Source organism: the organism of the source record quoted next, unplaced genomic scaffold (assembly GCF_019419815.1).
Source record: "Pyrus x bretschneideri cultivar Hongxiangsu unplaced genomic scaffold, Pyrus_bretschneideri_v1 Contig4, whole genome shotgun sequence".
Classification (NCBI taxonomy): Eukaryota; Viridiplantae; Streptophyta; class Magnoliopsida; order Rosales; family Rosaceae; genus Pyrus; species Pyrus x bretschneideri.
In genome coordinates this window covers 6,206,420-6,224,929 of record NW_025999723.1, presented here as the reverse complement: position 1 = coordinate 6,224,929, position 18,510 = coordinate 6,206,420, and the positions used below count along the sequence as shown (strand labels likewise).

Genomic DNA, 18,510 nt, shown 5'->3' with positions numbered 1-18,510 from the left:
AGAATGTCTCAATAATTTGGATAGATGCGACAACAGTAAATATTTGTAATGAAAAAAAGAAGTTAAAAGCGTGTGTATTGAAGAATTCTTGTGGCCTTATTTGTTACCTAATTAAAATCTCTCCACTATTATGAATGTGCCAAACATGTCATTCAAACTTTCAAAGAGTAATTGCCATGTCCTCCTAATGAACGAGATTTAGCGACTCTTACTGCAATTAGGTATCACACCTTCAACCAAGCAGCCATGTTCCGCTGGGTTCTCAAAATCAAACTAGGATGATTACTGAGATGTGTTGAATTCATGGTTTTAAGCTTGGAACCTCGAACGCAACTAATAACGCGAAAACACCACATTTTTGTACCACAAAATATCAAACCCAGTTTTTTGAACAAATACATGCAGATGAATGATTCAAAATAAATAAGTACTATTGTCGAGAAAAAGTTATGCAACAAGTTTTTTGAGTAGAGATTTGTTAATATGCTTAGAATACGGAGTGATACACCACATGTCATTATATAAGTAGAGGGAAGTTTTATTTTTTAAGTGTTCCTCCACTTGTATAAGTGTAATGTCATACGGTGTACCACTCTATATTCCGAATACATTAAAAAATTTCTAATCGGTTGAGATGTTTAGTAAGGTAAAGCCGTAACTTGACCTAACTCATCATTATATACTTCGTAAACTTGAATTGCAGCACTGTAACGTAGGAACAATTGTACCCATATATGCAATTTACTAATTATTTTTAATTTTAAAACCTTGAACTAAACTAATTAATTTATGCCGAGTAAAAAAAAACAAAAATTAATCCCAAGAAAAAACAGGCAGGAGGGGCTGCGGTAGTCGATGAATAGAACCCTAAAGGACCTCTTTGTTGGAACCAAATCCTGGCCGTCATTTCTCGTATCCAACGGCTCAGATTCCTCCACCGCTCGTGCTTATCATTGCCTCTTTCTCACTTCACTGTCTCCCGTCTCCCTTCTCTCCTTCGTCAAAAAATGGCTGAAAACATATTTTTGATCATCTAAGCTTTCGATTGTCGTCTCACTCACCACAAAAATCTACACTTTAAACTATTCTTTTCAGCAATTCTGAGAAATGGGTTCGTAGTTTTTGATGGAGAAAATCACTTTATCCGATGTTTTGGAGCATTCACATTTGTTTTGTAGCCTAAACCCGAGCTGAAAGTTTCAATTTTTGTTCACTTTTCAGTGGTTTTTATTCGATTTTTTTATGATTGTTGTTGTTTTTGATTGTATGATATGGTCTCCGATACTTATTCGATGATGTCCGACATGTCTATGAAATCGATGTTGAAAAGCGGCGAGTACAATGAAGATTTGAGCATGTTGATTCGCGAACAGAGGCGCCAGCACGAAGCAAGTGAGCGGGAGAAGGAACTGAATATATACAGAAGTGGGTCGGCGCCGCCTACCGTGGAAGCTTCGTTAAACGCGGTCGGTGGCTTGTTCGAGGCGTCCTCGCTGTCGGGTTTCACGAAAAATGACAGCAAAGGGTTTGCAACCGAGGAGGAGCTTCGCGCCGATCCAGCTTATGTGAATTACTATTATTCCAATGTCAATCTCAATCCACGGCTTCCGCCGCCGCTCCTTTCAAAGGAGGACTGGCGTTTTGCGCAGCGGTTGCAAGGCGGAGGTGGAGGTTCGGCGGTGGGAGATAGGAGGGTAGGTGGCAGGAGTGGTGGTGAAGGGTCACTTTTTTCTGTGCAGCCGGGGATTGGAGGGAATGAGGAGAATGGTGTGGCGGCGAGGAAGGGTGCTGCGGAGTGGGGCGGTGATGGGTTAATTGGGTTGCCGGGGTTGGGACTTGGGAGTAGGCAGAAGAGTATTGCAGAGATTATTCAGGTTAAGTGTTAGTAAAGTTTTTTTTTTTACTGGTTTATATGATAGCTTGTTATCTTGAATGTTGAATGTTGTTTGCCTTAGGATTATATGTATTCATGTTAGTTTTCTTGTTGTAATAAAGTTTGATGAGCTTAAGCGTATTGGAGTATCAAGTGATTAGATGTCATCTCTAATTTGTGTTTTATAAAGGCTTAGTCTTTACGTTTCTTCGTTGATCTTTTTGCTTATGTTTTGTGTTTTGACCATCATATGATGATCACTCGATACCTAGCTCAGCTCCTCTAAGTAGGGTGCGCCTTGCGGTTATCCTGATGAAATGGAACAAGTCAATCATTACTGCCCTTGATAGGGTTCTCTAAATCGTTAGCCGATGAGACTAATTCCATGAGATGGAAGTGCTCATTGGGACGAGAGATTGAACTAGTTCTCCTGATACTGGTTCAAGTTGTTTTAATTTATCAGGTTATTTGCTGTAGACACTGATATTGAAAGTGGAATTGTTTTTCAGTAATGCTTTTATCTTCCTTTTTAGTTATAATTTTCATTCTGCATAAATGTTTCACCAGTAAAATATAAAGTTAATTGGAATGGAAACTCTTTCTGCTTAAGGTATTTGGATGTAGTGGTCTTTTTGTTGTGCGCTTGTTTTTCCTGGTTAAGTTTGATTGTCTGCTACAAATTTTGCAAAATATAAATTGAATTTGTTTATCAGATATGCTGTCTAAAACTCTTGATATTTTAATGCAGGATGATATACATAACACAAATGTCTCAAGGCACCCTTCTCGTCCAGCTAGCCAGAATGCGTTTGATGTTGATGCTTCAGATACCCAGTTTGCCCATTTACCGGGAATGTCAGCTGTTCAGAACGGGGGTTCATCCAGTTCTCACACATATGCTTCCGCTCTGGGTGCTTCATTGTTGAGAAGCAATACACCAGACCCTCAGCTTGTAGCTAGGGCTCCTAGTCCTCGAATTCCACCAGTTGGTGGAGGAAGGACTTCCTCCATGGATAAAAAAGTTGGCAATGGTCAAAACTCATTCAATGGTGCCTCGCCCAATGTGAACGAGTCTGTAGATCTGGCAGCTGCTTTATCTGGTATGAACCTGTCAACTAATGGTAGGATGGATGAGGAGAATCATGCACGATCACAAATTGATAATCACCATAACCGTTATGATATGCAAGGTGATCGGAATCATAATAAACAAAATTCGTACTTGAATAAGTCTGATTCTGGGAGTTTTCATCTGCATTCTGCATCCCAATCTTCTAACAAGTCTTATCAGAATATGGCAAGAGGCAGTGGATTTGGTAGGGATCTGAATAGCCCTTCATATATGTCCGATGATCTAGTTGATATTAATAATCCTGCTGTATCTTCTGCGAACTCATACTTAAGAGGACCTGTGCCAACTCATCATGGCCGAGGAAGCTTACACTCCCACTATCAGAATGTAGACAATACCTCATTTCCGAACTACGGCTATTCTGGTAGTCCTTCGTCTCCATCCATGATGGGTAGTCCCCTTGGTAATGGTAGTTTACCACCCTTATTTGAAAATGCTGCTGCTGCATCTGCAATGGGTGGCTTGGACTCTGGAGCATTTGGAGGTATGTCTCTAGGACCAAATCTGTTGGCAGCAGCCGCTGAATTGCAGAACATTAGGGTTGGAAATCATGGTACTGGGAGTGCTCTTCAGGTTCCCATGATGGACCCATTGTATGTTCAGTACTTGAGATCAAATGAATATGCAGCTGCACAGCTTGCAGCCCTTAATGATCCCACAAAAGATAGGGAAGGCATGGGTAGTATGTACATGGATTTACTTGGTTTGCAAAAAGCTTATTTGGGGCAATTTCTCTCACCCCAAAAATCACAATTTGGTGCTCCCTACGTTGGCAAGTCTGCTAGCTTGAATCACGGTTATTATGGAAATCCAGCATATGGGCATGGGATGTCTTATTCTGGAACACCATTGGGTGGTCCCCTTCTTCCAAACTCTCCTGTTGGACCTGGTAGTCCTGCCAGGCACGGTGAGCGGAACTTGCGCTTTTCTTCTGGGTTGAGGAACATGGGTGGAGGTCTCATGGGAGCTTGGCACTCCGAAACTGGTGGAAATTTGGATGAAAGTTTTGCGTCCTCTTTACTAGATGAGTTCAAAAGTAATAAGACTAGATGTTTTGAACTTTCAGAGATTGCAGGGCATGTTGTTGAGTTCAGGTAAATATTTGTCGCTGTTTCTTTAAAACTTTGTGCCTTGTATGTTTCCAGATATCCACAACTTAATTCACTCATATAATACCTTGAACAGTGCCGACCAGTATGGAAGTCGGTTTATTCAACAGAAACTTGAAACTGCCACAATTGAAGAAAAGAACATGGTTTTTGATGAAATCATGCCGCAAGCCCTATCTCTTATGACCGATGTGTTTGGTAATTATGTGATTCAGAAGGTACCATTTCCCCTTAGTTTGATTTGCCTTTATGTGCTATGTGTTCTGTGTATTAGCATGTCCATGATATGCAGTGGTTTAGTGCCTGAATGAAAATAAGTTTTGCAGTTTTTCTTTTATATGTCTGACTTTTGCACTTTGAGTTCAGTTTTTTGAACATGGAACTCCAGCACAAATAAGAGAACTTGCGGACCAGCTCACCGGGCATGTGCTGACCCTTAGCCTTCAAATGTATGGCTGTCGAGTGATCCAGAAGGTATGTATAGTTAGTTGACTGAAGACAGTAACTAATTTATCATATTGATATTCCCTTGCAAGTTTTACTATCTGGCTATCATACAAACTTAGAAGGATTACCTTCTACATATTTGTATGTGTTGCAGGAGACAAGATAAGTATCTAACCTAATATGTTTGGGGGTATCCCTGGAAATTATTTGTTAGTAAAACGAACAAACTTTTTCAGTCTCTTAAGAAAACTCCATTTAATTTTGGGTTTTCTCAAGTTTGAATTTCATGAGTCACAACAGTTGAGCTCATTGTTCTTGTACTTCCTGGGAATCGGAATACGACCTAGTAGATATAGATCATCTAAGATTTTAGAGAAAAAACATAGGTTTCTTACTTTCATAATTATGTAGATTCTTTTCTTTTTTAGGTTTCGAGGAAAAATAAATGGTTGATGATATCTATCAAATCACCAGAACTTGGCTTTCATGTGCTTTCATTTTGCTGTTCAGGCTATAGAATTTGTTGAGCTGGACCAGCAGACTAAAATGGTAGCTGAACTGGATGGTCATGTTATGCGTTGTGTTCGTGATCAAAATGGCAACCATGTTGTTCAGAAGTGTATTGAATGTGTACCTGAAGATGCCATCCAGTTTGTTGTTTCAACTTTTTATGATCAAGTTGTGACACTCTCAACTCATCCATATGGTTGTCGTGTCATACAGGTTAAGAACCTCTGCTTTCTGACTCACGCCTTCATACTTTTGCATATGCCTATTGATCATATATGTTGGATATGTTGAAGATAAATGATTTTGAATGCAACTATTGCCATTCTAAATGGTATTGCCATTCTAAATGGTATAGTAACTTTGATTTGATAGAGAGTTTTGGAGCACTGCCATGACCCCAAAACGCAGCAAATAATGATGGATGAGATTTTGCAGTCCGTTTGCATTTTGGCACAAGACCAGTATGGAAATTATGTCGTGCAGGTTTGTTTCATTTCTAAGAAACTTTTGTCACTCTACCTTCTTATTGTTAAATAAAATGAGCCCACAGTGGTTAGATGGAATCTGTTGTGAAGTATCTAACAGACCTCTTAATTTAATCGACTAACTTTCATTGTTGGATGTTATTTTGGTTCTTATTTTATACAGTATAGAGGTTCAAATTTGATTTCTCTACATTCTGGTCTCACCTTAAGCTCAAATTTTTTTGGGCTCTTCATGAATTTGTGACTTCACTTAACCTGTCAATAAAGTTCCGTATCATGCTAATAATGGGACTGTTAGTGTCCATCATGTTCATTCTGTGGGCGTGATTCCAGCCTTTTCATCAGTCACAGTTCAATTTAGCCTGGATTTGGAGTGTTAAAAAGAATAATACCCCATTGGTGAGATAGGGTTCTTGATATTAGTATCAAATAGAGCTCTCTATTTAAATGAGATGATTTCAGCTCCAGTCCACCCCTCGCCCACCAATTTAGTGTTTTCATTTTTGTTTTCTTTGAGCTATGTTTATACACCTTACTTGGCTTATTGATTGAGTTTATGCACCCATACTTGATTGTTTCCTGGTGCAATTTATTAACTCAATACGGTTTTGTTTGCATTTACAATGAGTCGAAAGACAAATAATATATTTGGTGATGGATCTGTGGAAGTATAGTTTGGTAGATGCTATTGTTAATTGAACCGTAATCACATGCTTTGAACTGTTACTCAGAGAGTTACCTCCCTGCCTCTGGTTTTGTACCAGAGCCATTACATCAGGTTGATGACATAATATTTTTTTAAAAGAGGTAATAAATGTTTTATACCTTTGGTCCTTTGTGCTTTATAAACTTGCTGTAGATTTCAGAATAGGTTTGCATAAGCCAACTCAGAAACCGTAAAAAAAAAATTAAAAAAAAAAGGCTGCCACTACAATTGATCCAATGTCCCCTAAGTTGGTAGCTTGACGTTTACCTCAAGGACGTGCATGTAATAACTGGTTTCGTGAACTTTCTTTTTTTACTTATCCCAGAAAGGAGTTGTGGATACTTTAAATTGTGGTTGAATTTGGAAACAACAATATGTAGCCTTTGCTGTATAAAGTAAATTATGTGTTTTGTTCTTCGTTTACATTGAACTCAGTTTAACTGATTGTAATTACTTTTACAGCATGTGCTGGAACATGGAAAGCCACATGAACGGTCATGTATAATTAAGGAACTAACCGGGCAGATTGTTCAAATGAGCCAGCAAAAGTTTGCGTCGAATGTCATAGAAAAGTGTTTAAGTTTTGGAACTCTTGCTGAACGGCAGGCCCTTGTAACTGAGATGCTTGGTACCACTGATGAAAATGAGCCCCTTCAGGTTTGCTGGTTACTATAAACTTTTTAGTGCGGTCAATGTCCTCTTTCATTGTATTATAATTTTCTGTATTTTTTATTTATTTATCTTTACTGCTTTTCTTATCTCAATGTGCAATCTTCTAATAATCGGGTCAAGTTTGCGTATTTGGGTTTCCCGAACTAAGTGGGATCCTTTTCAAAGTGCTGAAGAGAGTCGATGTCTCTAACTTTTGGGGATTTTATGATAGTTACAATTTGAAGTAACTTATCCATACACATCCGAAGCTCTTATGATTACTTTTATTATGATTATGCTGTTACCTGAAATGATGGTTTCTTAGGTTGAACTTTTGAATACTAGTGAACTCGTTGGGTTTACTTCCAGTTATTATCTTTGATCAATAGCTATGATGTTGTCTGTTATATCTTATGACACATAAAAGTTAATTGTTGCCTCTAAAAGTCTCAACGACACTTTGCCTCATCTTTGCGAATCATTTGCTTTTTGATGCATCTAGCTGTTTAGGCAAATTATTTGGATCGTGTCCTTAGTATGTAATAAAGATTGAACAATGTGCTAGTAATGACTATTCAAAGCTTGAATTTGTTAATGCATATCATTTTCTTTTTTTAGTAACATTGCCGACTTTTCGAATGAGGTCGACAAACTTTTAAATTGTGATGGTTTTTCAGTTTGGTATTATCAAACTTTCCAAGTACTACGTGGTTTTAGGAAAATGATTTGCCAGGGATTGGTTTTTAAGACGGTAATATGCATAGACTAGGGTCTTTCAATATCCTTGCTTATTCTTGTTCTGTTTGAATTTAGGCGATGATGAAGGATCAGTTCGCAAACTATGTTGTACAGAAAGTGCTGGAAACTTGTGACGATCAGCAACTTGAACTAATCCTTAACCGAATTAAGGTTCATCTGAATGCTCTGAAGAAGTATACTTATGGGAAGCATATAGTTGCACGTGTAGAGAAACTTGTTGCTGCTGGGGGTACTTTTTCGCTATCTTATTACTTCTTTATACTTATTGATTGTTGTTTCTAGCATAAATAATATGATTTTCTAACGTAAGATGTATTGTTATTCCTCGTTCATGTTTGGATTCTTATGCTACTGATATATGAATCCGGGTTTTCTCAAATTGCTAACAAGGTGCTCAATCTTATGCAGAGAGGAGGATTAGCATTCTGGCTCCCCAGGCATCTGCTTCTTAGATGGGGCACGGGAACGAAGTTGTACAGCTAACTGAGGATAATGTGAGCCCCTCTGTTTCATACATGTCAAGTAAAGGCTCTGTCTATGTATTGAGATGGATAAGGCTCAACGGAAACAAAGATTGTTGGTTGTACTTCAAACTGTACATTGTTAGTTTGAGGATATACCTTAGAGTAGTCGCGGCTCAGACGGTGAACACACCTGAGGCCCCCTGCAGAGGAGATAAATTTAGTGTACAAGTTTTAAGGGTGTAAAAAGCGAGGCGGTAGTAGAATTTGTGGTCGTGACTGTACAAATGTTTTACCAGGTGGAGTCCTCCATAAATTTTTTTGATGTATGGCACCCTTTTCATTAGTTTTCCTTATTTTCTAATCAACTTTTTTTTATTCGAATAATTTTTCGAGTTGGGATTCCATTTACAGATTCATTATGTCATGCTGTTGTATGAAATCTCAAATGTTTCGTTTGCCCTTTAACGAATGTGCATCGATATTGTCGTAAATGCATCAACAACGTATCAATAAGTTTCATTAACTCATTTGCGACAATGATATCGATAGGTAATCCATGTCATACCAACAAAGAACAGACATCGGTTCCATACCGGACTAGATTCTAGTTAACCAAATATAGAAACTGGAGCCAGCAACAAATTTTTGTTCAGAGAAACTGAAACCACAATACCAAAGAACCAAAGTAATACATAGCAATGACAAGACAAGAAAACCCCACCAAACCTACCCAGCATTTTGCACTAGGGTTTGGTCTGCTCAAATCAACCATATTTAGGAGGGCAAAACGTAATGACATACCTAGGAGCCGAACAAGTCTTAAGCCCTGTAGATTCATCAAAGGCGTAGCTATAAGCCCTAGGACAAATAGCCTTAAAAAGATGCCCAAAAACAGTAGGCTTGCAACTCTCTGGGTCTGCAAACTCCCCTCTGCAGCAATACCGGTCCGATTTCCCGGCCAAGCAAGCGCTCTTGCACCCCACAACCCTACCTTGTTTCTTGACCACCAAGGCAAGCGGGCAGCAAACGTTCAAGTCAGCCTCACAGGCAGCAACTCCACACCCACCACCGCCACCACCACCTACTGGCCTCATCGAAACCGGCACATTGAAACCGTCAACCAAACTCACATCGTAGTAATGCAAGGCGGATTTCGAGGTTCCGAGTGTCATTTCAACGAGAGTGGCTGGAGGGACTCCGCCGAGTCCCCTGCATTGTAAGAGCCCGACACAATCACCCGTTTGGCATGTGCCTCTGCCGGTTTTTTCATCAAAGCAGCAGTCTTGCCTGCCCCATAGTCTGCCTGACCAGTTTTCAGGGACGTTAAGGACTTGTTGCTCGCCGCTGGAGAGGTGGAAGCCGCCGTCTTGAGGTGTTGTGTGGCCTGCATTGCCAAGGATTCCGGGCCATATGCTTTCCTTGCAGTTGTTCACTATGATGAGTTGAGTCCCATCTGCACACAACAATGCTATTTGTCAATCTAAATTTTACAGAAACCACCAAATAAGGAACGTTCAGCGTTCGATTCTCTCCGATGTAACCGAAAAATTTCGCATAAAAAAGGAGAGACAATTTGATCACCTGTGAAGGAGAGGGAGATGAGAAAGGAGAAGAGGAAGAAGATTTCAGGTGAGATTGGCATTTGTTCATATGAGCAACGGAGATGTGAGTTTGGTAACTGGGAGGCTCTTTTATTTACTCCGTGTGGAAAAGTGAAAAGGGGAAGGCTCCTTCTTTCTCGCCATCACGGAAAGGAGTGGTAACTTTACGAACAACTGCACATGCAATGGCGGTTTGCAAATTGCAAGAGTTCTAGATTTTCCTTCTTATTAAAAAGACTAGCAGATGCCCACACAGTGTAAACAATTTAATTTAATTTTTTTTATTTATTAAAAAGTGTGATTAGTTTTTAAAATTTAAAAAACAAATCAATTATGAAAAAAATGAAACAATGATGGAGCAGTTTCTTTTAACGCCGGTATATTTTTTTATTTTTATTTACTTTTTAATTTCATAATAAGGCATGCTATGTTTACATGGTTGTGTTATTGGCGTACAAAACAACAAAATTTTTGTGCAGGTAATTACTAACTTTCTCATGATTTCCATTTTTGTTCAGTTTTGGTGAGAGGTTAGAATGGTAATATGATACAATTTTGGTTGATAAACATGATTTCATTAATAGGTAATTTGAATGAGATTGATATTTATTGAGGCATTGCATGTGAGTTAAACGAGTTGATCAAAACATTACGCTTGTATTTTTGCATTTAAATTCCAATTATTCTTTCTATAAATCTGAGTAGTTTAGTCTGTTAAAAAAAAAAAGCTACCAAGGTATTTGGTACCTTTTGAGATAATTCGAAAAGCTAAGGAAGCCATCCTACAAAAGCTTGAAGGAGGATGACATGATAGTTCAACATAACCAATGATGCTTTCCACTTTTAGAATAAGTTTATCCTTTTTTGTACTAGAGTCCCTTTACAATAGCAGTTCTGTTCATGTGGATTGGATCTGTGAGCGTCATGAAGCTTGTCTATATAAAAAGAGGATTGCTTATTAAGTGAAAAAAAAGTGAAGAGATGATGTTTGGGAAATAATGCGTTTGAATAGTTCCAATAAGGAAGTAGGTTCGGAGAAAAAAAGAAAAAGAAAAATATTACATGAAACAAGTGCATTTCTTTGTTTTTTATTCATTAATTCTTTGATCTATTTAATCCTGAAACTACAACAATAATGAAGATGTGCATGGTGAGAGGGAGTGCAAAAATCACTTCTCTCTAGTCATGTAACATCCCACATTACCCAGAGGAGTGGATCATGTAAGCTTTATATGTAGATTCTCATCTATACCTAGCACGAGACCTTTTGGGAGCTCACTGGTTTCGGAGTTAATCGGAACTTCGAAGTCAAGTGAGTTCGCGCGAGAGTAATCCCAGGATGGGTGATCATTTGAGAAGTTCTCGTGTGAGTTCCCAAAAACAAAACCGTGAGGGCGTGGTCAAGGCCCAAAGCGGACAATATCGTGCTACGGTGGAGTCGAGCCCGGGATGTGGTGGGGGCCCGGGCCAGGATGTGACAATTTGGTATCAAAGCCAATCCCTGGCCGGAAGTGTGCCGACGAGGACGTCAAGCCCCTAAAGGAGGTGGATTGTAACATCCCACATCGTCCAGGAGGAGTGGATCTTGTAAGCCTTATATGTATATTCTCATCTCTACTTAGCATGGGGCCTTTTGGGAGCTCATTGGCTTTGGAGTTCATTGGAACTCCGAAGTTAAGCGAGTTTGCGCGAGAGCAATCCCAGGATGGGTGCTCATTGGGAAGTTCTCATGTGAGTTCCCAGAAACAAAACCGTGAGGACGTGGTCGAGACCCAAAGTAGACAATATTGTGCTACGGTGGAGTCGAGCCCGGGATGTGACAAGTCATGTGTCCCATGTACATGGAATGAAAAATATAAACACATAATTGAACAATGTTATAGCTTTTATACATGTTTTCTCACTTGAAATGTGAGAAATCATGAATCAGGGAGCAAAATAAGGAATCAATACAGATTAATAAGTTGATTGTAGAAATTGAATTACTGATTTAATGTTACATTTGGTATGTGGAAAAAAAAATGTTGGGGAATGGGAAAATGTTGCATTTCCCATGCATAGTAAGTTCAGGCTTGAGAAATGATTTTCCGGCCTATAGAAAAATTGGGATAAAGTGAATCCTTCCACCCCCTTGGTATTCACTTTCTTTCCTCAAGGAAAAAAAAAACATTAATTGGTATCTTTTTACAACAAATATTGTCACATCCCGGTCCGGGGCGGATCATTTCTCGGCCCCGCTCCACCACCGTAGCACGATATTGTCCGCTTTGGGCTTACCATTCCCTCACGGTTTTGTCTTTGGGAACTCATGAGCAACTTCCCAGTGGGTCACCCATCATGGGATTGCTCTAGCCCCCTTCTCGCTTAACTTCGGAGTTCCTACGGAACCCTAAGCCAGTGAGCTTCCAAAAGGCCTCGTCTTAGGTAGGGATGGAAATATACATTTAAGGATCACTCCCCTGGGCGATGTGGGATGTCACAATCCACCCCGCTTAGGGGCCCGACGTCCTCGTCGGCACACACGCGGCTAAGGTTAGGCTATGATACCAATTGTCGCATCCCGGCCCGGGGGGGATCATTTCTCGGCCCCGCTCCACCCGCCGTAGCACGATATTGTTCGCTTTGGGCTTACCATTCCCTCACGGTTTTGTCTTTGGGAACTCATGAGCAACTTCCCAGTGGGTCACCCATCATGGGATTGCTCTAGCCCCCTTCTCGCTTAACTTCGGAGTTCCTACGGAACCCTAAGCCAGTGAGGTCCCAAAATGCCTCGTCTTAGGTAGGGATGGAAATATACATTTAAGGATCACTCCCCTGGGCGATGTGGGATGTCACAATCCACCCCGCTTAGGGGCCCGACGTCCTCGTCGGCACACACGCGGCCAAGGTTAGGCTCTGATACCAATTGTCGCATCTCGGCCCTGGGCGGATCACTTCCCGGGCCTGCTCCACCACCGTAGCACGATATTGTCCACTTTGGGCTTACCATTTCCCAGTGGGTCACCCATCATGGGATTGCTCTAGCCCCCTTCTCGCTTAACTTCGGAGTTCCTACGGAACCCGAAGCCAGTGAGCTCCCAAAAGGCCTCGTGCTAGGTAGGGATGAGAATATACATTTAAGGATCACTCCTTTGGGCGATGTGGGATGTCACAATCCACCCCCCTTAAGGGCCCGACATCCTCGTCGGCACACACGCAGCCAAGGTTAGGCTCTGATACCAATTGTCGCATCCCGGCCCGGGGCGGATCACTTCCCAGGCCCGCTCCACCACCGTAGCACGATATTGTCCACTTTGGGCTTACCATTTCCTAGTGGGTCACCCATCATGAGATTGCTCTAGCCCTCTTCTCGCTTAACTTCGGAGTTCCTACGGAACCCGAAGCCAGTGAGCTCCCAAAAACAAAACCGTGAGGGCTTGGTAAGCCCAAAGCGGACAATATCGTGCTACGGTGGTGGAGCGGGCCTGGGAAGTGATTAGCCCAGGGTCGGGATGTGACAATTTGGTATCAGAGCTTAACCCTGGCTGCGTGTGTGCTGACGAGGACGTCGGGCCCCTAAGGGGGGTGAATTGTGACATCCCACATCGCCCAGGGGAATGATCCTTAAATGTATATTCCCATCCCTACCTAGCACGAGGCCTTTTGGGAGCTCACTGGCTTCGGGTTCCGTAGGAACTCCGAAGTTAAGCGAGAAGGGGGCTAGAGCAATCCTATGATGAGTGACCCACTGGGAAGTTGCTCGTGAGTTCCCAAAAACAAAACCGTGAGGGAATGGTAAGTCCAAAGCGGACAATATCGTGCTACGGTGATGGAATGGGCTCGGAAAATGATCTGCCCCGGGCCGGGATATGACAAATATGAGGGAATGGTAAGCCCAAAGCGGACAATATCGTGCTACGGTGGTGGAATGGGCCCGGAAAATGATCCGCCCCGGGCCGGGATGTGACAAATATGTCCTCATTGACAATTTAAAATGTCCATTAGATCCCAAAAAGTGATAATATTAACATCATTTTTCATAAATTCTTTTAGCGTACTAAACATAACCATGTGAAACTCACTATAAACGTGTTAGTAAATACTTCAAAAGTCATTAACTGAAGTAATTTCAAAACCTGTGTTTCATTAAATGCTAGAAGTTCATAATCAAAATAATTTTGATACCCATTTGACGTAAATAAACATCATTAATTCTAGTTTTGTATTCATCAATTAATGTGACTTGCAAACTGTACAAAATAAAAAACTACGAAAAGTCAGCCAAAAATTTTACATACTAAACAATGTAATTAGTGAAATTATTTTTGAATTGAACAAAATAAAGAAATTAAAAAAAATATTGTTAGACAGAACGAAATAGAAAACCAGACTTAACTACCACGAATCGCCGGTTCACTCAGTTTCCCGCGGCGGCCGGCTCGAGTTTAGAGTACAATCACGGCTCGTCAGCCAGGCAACCGGAAGGTTCGGTTTCTCGTTATCCAAAACCGCTACAACTAATACCTGACCGGGTCTTTCGGACAAAAAAAACCCAAAAATTCTAAATAATGGCCAAAATAACCGGTTGAGCCAACCCTAACCGGTCCATCCGGTCTCCTCGCCCCCCTTCTAACCTCCCTAACTCGGTTCTGTTTCCCTTCCTCTCTGTTTATCTGGAAGCATTCAAACCAGAAACAAGTAAGCTCTCTCTCTCTCTCTCTCTCTCAATTTTAATTCAATTAATTTAATTGAGTGTATTATCTGCTTCATTTGGTTGCTGGGTTTCTGTTAATTATTTGGTTTAATTCTAATTAAAGAAGAAAGAAGAAAGTTCATGTCTTTGTTGTAATGGGTTTTGGCATTTTTGCATAAACTAATTAATTCTCAGAGGTTTTAGCCATGGCGTCGGGTCTGGTAATGGAGCCCGTGCCGATAACATCGCAAAAACACGACCCCGCATGGAAGCACTGCCAAATGTTTAAGATTGGGGAGAGGGTTCAGCTCAAGTGCATATATTGTAACAAATTGTTTAAGGGTGGTGGGATTCATAGGATTAAGGAACACCTTGCCGGTCAGAAGGGTAATGCTTCAACTTGTCTGAGAGTTCCGCAAGATGTTCGGGCTCAAATGCAGCAGAGTCTAGATGGGGTTGTGGTGAAGAAGAGGAATAGGCAGAAGCTTGATGAGGAGATTACTAACATTAACCCCTCACCAGGTGAGGGGGAATTGATTGCTGTTCAGAATGATGTGAGCAATGGGGTACAGTTGATTGGAGTTCCCAAAACGCTTGAGCACAAGGGGTTGTTGGGGAATCAAGAAGGAATGACAAGTGGGAGGAGTTTGGAGAGAAGGAAAAGGGGGAGAGGCAAAAGTTCTTGTGCAGGACATAGTGCTCTTGTTGTTAGTAATAGTGTTGCGTTAGGTCCTCCAAAGGTGAACAATTTTGTTCACGAGGCAATTGGAAGGTTTTTGTATGATATTGGGGCCCCTCCAGATGCAGTGAACTCTGCATATTTCCAACCGATGATCGATGCAATTGCTTCAGGTGGTTCAGGGGTTGTGCCTCCTACGTACCATGATATTCGCAGTTGGATTTTGAAGAATTCAGTTGAAGAAGTGAGGAACAATATTGATAAACATAGGGAAACATGGGGAAGAACTGGTTGTTCAGTCTTGGTCGATCAGTGGAACACAGAGTCAGGTAAGGTTTTGCTAAGTTTTTTGGTGTACTGTCCTGAAGGAACAGTTTTTTGGGAATCTGTGGATGCATCAGACGTTATAAATTCATCGGATGCCCTTTACGAACTGCTTAGGAGAGTGGTAGAAGAAGTTGGAGTAAAAGATGTGCTGCAGGTGATTACTAGTGGTGAAGAGCAATGTATGGTTGCAGGGAGAAGGTTGACTGATACTTTCCCTACGCTATATTGGACTCCATGTGCAGCTCAGTGCTTAGATCTAATGCTCGAAGATTTTGGTAACATTGAGTGGATAAATACGGTCATTGAACAAGCAAGGTCCATTACAAAGTTTGTGTACAATCATAGTGTAGTGTTGAATATGGTCAGAAGGTCTACTTTTGGCAATGATATTGTAGAACCAGGCGCCACTCGCTTCTCAACAAATTTTACAACACTAAAACGACTGGTTGATCTAAAACACTGTTTACAGGTTATGGTTACTTCACAGGAGTGGATGGACTCCCTATATTCAAAGGAACCGGGGGGACTGGAGATGTTAGATCTTATTAGTAATCAGTCATTTTGGTCCTCATGCATCCTAATTGTTGGCCTGACAAATCCTCTCTTGCGGGTTTTGAGAATGGTTGGTAGTGAGAAGAGGCCTGCAATGGGATACGTGTATGCTGGAATGTGTCGGGCAAAAGAAACAATTAAGAAAGAACTCGTCAAGAGAGAGGAGTACATGATATACTGGAATATCATAGATCAACGATGGGAACAGCATTGGTGTTCTCCTCTTCATGCTGCAGGCTTCTACCTTAACCCCAAAATATTTTATAGTTTCGAAGGAGATATGCATGGTGATATCCTCTCACATATGTTTGATTGCATCGAGAGATTGGTTCCTGATACAAAAGTCCAAGATAAAATCATCAAAGAGCTAAATTTGTACAAGAGTGCTGCTGGAGATTTTAAAAGGAAGATGGCAATTAGGGCTAAGGACACTCTGCTTCCTGGTGAGGGCCTAATCTTTTCGATTGTTTTGTTATTTCTAACTTCTGTATCATGACTTAGCTCGCAATGATTTAAGTACTAGCACATTCAAATAAAGAAAAACTAACTAAAAGTCCTCAAAAACTTTAGTTTTAATCAAAATGACAAAATAAAGGTCTAAGTGAATAGTACCAGGAGTGACTTTTTAGGCTAAAAATGTCTTTAACGTTAAAAGTGAACAGTACCAGGAGTGTTTTATTAAAACTCCCTTCGAATAATCCATTCGATATACATTCGTGCATGCTAACTGCTAAGTGAGATAAATATTGCTGTTCCAATTCAAGTAGCATATATGACAATATAAGCATTTTTATGTATTAGATCAATTCAAGCCTTCAATTTTGTTTACTGCCAGTAAAACGGAAGCTCTTTAATCTTTTGGGTGTATTTGGTGTAACCACGATGCCAAATTACCTTTCTTCCACATATTGAAAGTATTCTTGGAACAGAAACTGAACTTGTCATCATTGTGTTCTGTTCTTTGTTTTTGAACCTCTCACGTTTAGCTAAATTTATCCACAATGTACTTTTGTCTTAGCTGAATGGTGGTCAACATATGGAGGAGGTTGCCCAAATTTGACACGCTTGGCAATCCGAATTCTCAGTCAAACTTGCAGTTCGATTGGGTGCAGGCGAAATGAGATTCCTTTTGAGAAAGCACACAACACAAGGAACTGCCTTGAGCGTCAACGTCTCAGTGACCTTGTCTTTGTTCAGTATAACTTGCGACTGAAACAAATGTAAGCACAAAGCAATACTGTTATGGAATTAAGAATGGCGGTTTAAAAATAGTGGGGAGAAATTCCTTTCCTTTTGCTAATAATAATTTTTGTTTCTGCACAGGGTTGGTAAGAACAGCGAACAAGATGTTATGGATCCTATATCATTTGAAAACATTAGCGTGACAGAAGATTGGGTTACTGGGAAGGACATGTGCTTAGATGACAATGGTAGTTTCGATTGGATGGAACTCGATTCAACCTCTGCCAGCACAATGCTTTTAGGGCCGTCAAATGATGATGCCGATGACTTGGGCTCTGGTAATTTTATACTTGGAAGTGGACAATTGCTAAAAATTAAATGAGCTTTGTTCTTAATCACATTGTACACTGATTAACCTTGTTCTATATATGCAGGTTTTTATGATTATGAGATCTTTAGTAGAGCAAAACACGGTGAAGAGGAAAATGTTGAAGACAATGTAGAAAATCATTAGAGCCTTATCCATGAGTAAGTTATCGACATCAAGGACCCATGGTTACGAATCATCGCCTTGTAGTTTGCAGCCGAGCAGAGGAAGATGTAGTTAAGTAGATCTGCATGCCGTGTCTGGAAGATTTTGTAGCCTCCACACAGGTAGTTTTCATTTTTAGAGTGTAGTGCATTGTAGCTGATAATTTTAAGCAGATAGTTTGTAGCAACTAAAATGTTGTTAGAAAGATGAAATTTCCAATCTAGTTCTCGTCCAGATGAAATGTAAAAGTATTAGAAAATCTGTTCACTCTATCTTGGGTAAATTTAAAATTAAGCTGGTTTTATATGTGCTATGTTTCATACTACCAGTTTCTTTGAGATTGAAGAAGAAACGGGGTTTTCTACAGTACACTTATGCATGAGGTGATACCAATTAACGCAGCAGAACAATAAGAAAATCATTTAAAACTTAAAACACACCAAGAACACGACCTCTAAAAATATTATTAGTCGTATATCATGTTATTGTCAAAATTATTAAGCCATGTAAATTCCGCGTCTAACACACCAGTGCATTGTAGAACTTTTGAAGAAAACGAAGTCCTTTTGGACTTAAAAATATTGGATATTGCAGCTGCCTTATGGTATTTAGAGAATGTGACAATGTATCTTCCTTGTTTAAATAAAAATTTCATTGCAAAGATTTTTTTAATTAATTTAAGATCGGAGTCTACTCCCCTTCATTATGTACATTCGAACATACTTTTTAGTTTTTACGCTACAATAACATACTGTCAATTTCCGCGGCCTACTTTCTCCTTCGAAATAACATCGTAAGAGAAGATGTAGGGTTCTTCTAATCCTTTTGG

The 18,510-nt window shown here is 40.3% G+C and overlaps 3 protein-coding genes across 4 annotated transcripts; 2 read left to right on the top strand and 1 right to left on the bottom strand.

Moving 5' to 3' along the window:
* The first annotated feature begins 957 nt into the window (after positions 1-957).
* Positions 958-8,540, top strand: LOC103942960 (pumilio homolog 1). The gene is made up of 9 exons (XM_048564939.1): positions 958-1,874; positions 2,622-4,099; positions 4,191-4,332; positions 4,481-4,588; positions 5,072-5,284; positions 5,444-5,554; positions 6,725-6,919; positions 7,727-7,901; positions 8,081-8,540. Exons 1-9 carry the CDS (start codon positions 1,272-1,274, stop codon positions 8,122-8,124), a joined length of 3,069 nt encoding a protein of 1,022 aa, XP_048420896.1. The 5' UTR covers positions 958-1,271; the 3' UTR covers positions 8,125-8,540.
* Positions 8,280-9,916, bottom strand: LOC103943010 (thaumatin-like protein). The gene is made up of 2 exons (XM_048564940.1): positions 9,718-9,916; positions 8,280-9,589 (listed from the first exon to the last, which is right to left on the bottom strand). Exons 1-2 carry the CDS (start codon positions 9,776-9,778, stop codon positions 8,901-8,903), a joined length of 750 nt encoding a protein of 249 aa, XP_048420897.1. The 5' UTR covers positions 9,779-9,916; the 3' UTR covers positions 8,280-8,900.
* Positions 9,917-14,267: 4,351 nt separating this feature from the next.
* Positions 14,268-17,987, top strand: LOC103942959. Of its 2 annotated transcripts, none has more exons than XM_048565859.1 (5): positions 14,268-14,414; positions 14,605-16,410; positions 16,986-17,187; positions 17,291-17,487; positions 17,584-17,987. In XM_048565859.1, exons 2-5 carry the CDS (start codon positions 14,616-14,618, stop codon positions 17,661-17,663), a joined length of 2,274 nt encoding a protein of 757 aa, XP_048421816.1. In that variant the 5' UTR covers positions 14,268-14,414; positions 14,605-14,615; the 3' UTR covers positions 17,664-17,987. The 2 variants fall into 2 exon arrangements, with proteins under 2 accessions (XP_048421816.1, XP_048421817.1); XM_048565860.1 differs by having other exon boundaries at positions 14,285-14,414; positions 14,614-16,410.
* The last annotated feature ends 523 nt before the right edge of the window (positions 17,988-18,510 follow it).

Excerpts from the sequence above, each read along its gene's own strand:
- LOC103942960 (XM_048564939.1), top strand. The coding sequence starts at position 1,272 with ATGGTCTCCGATACTTATTCGATGATGTCCGACATGTCTATGAAATCG. Across the intron at positions 5,285-5,443 it reads ATGGTTGTCGTGTCATACAG|AGAGTTTTGGAGCACTGCCA; the intron begins GTTAAGAACCTC and ends TTGATTTGATAG. Across the intron at positions 5,555-6,724 it reads ATGGAAATTATGTCGTGCAG|CATGTGCTGGAACATGGAAA; the intron begins GTTTGTTTCATT and ends TTACTTTTACAG.
- LOC103943010 (XM_048564940.1), bottom strand. The coding sequence starts at position 9,778 with ATGCCAATCTCACCTGAAATCTTCTTCCTCTTCTCCTTTCTCATCTCC. Across the intron at positions 9,590-9,717 it reads CATCTCCCTCTCCTTCACAG|ATGGGACTCAACTCATCATA; the intron begins GTGATCAAATTG and ends TGTTGTGTGCAG.
- LOC103942959 (XM_048565859.1), top strand. The coding sequence starts at position 14,616 with ATGGCGTCGGGTCTGGTAATGGAGCCCGTGCCGATAACATCGCAAAAA. Across the intron at positions 17,188-17,290 it reads AACTTGCGACTGAAACAAAT|GGTTGGTAAGAACAGCGAAC; the intron begins GTAAGCACAAAG and ends GTTTCTGCACAG. Across the intron at positions 17,488-17,583 it reads TGCCGATGACTTGGGCTCTG|GTTTTTATGATTATGAGATC; the intron begins GTAATTTTATAC and ends CTATATATGCAG.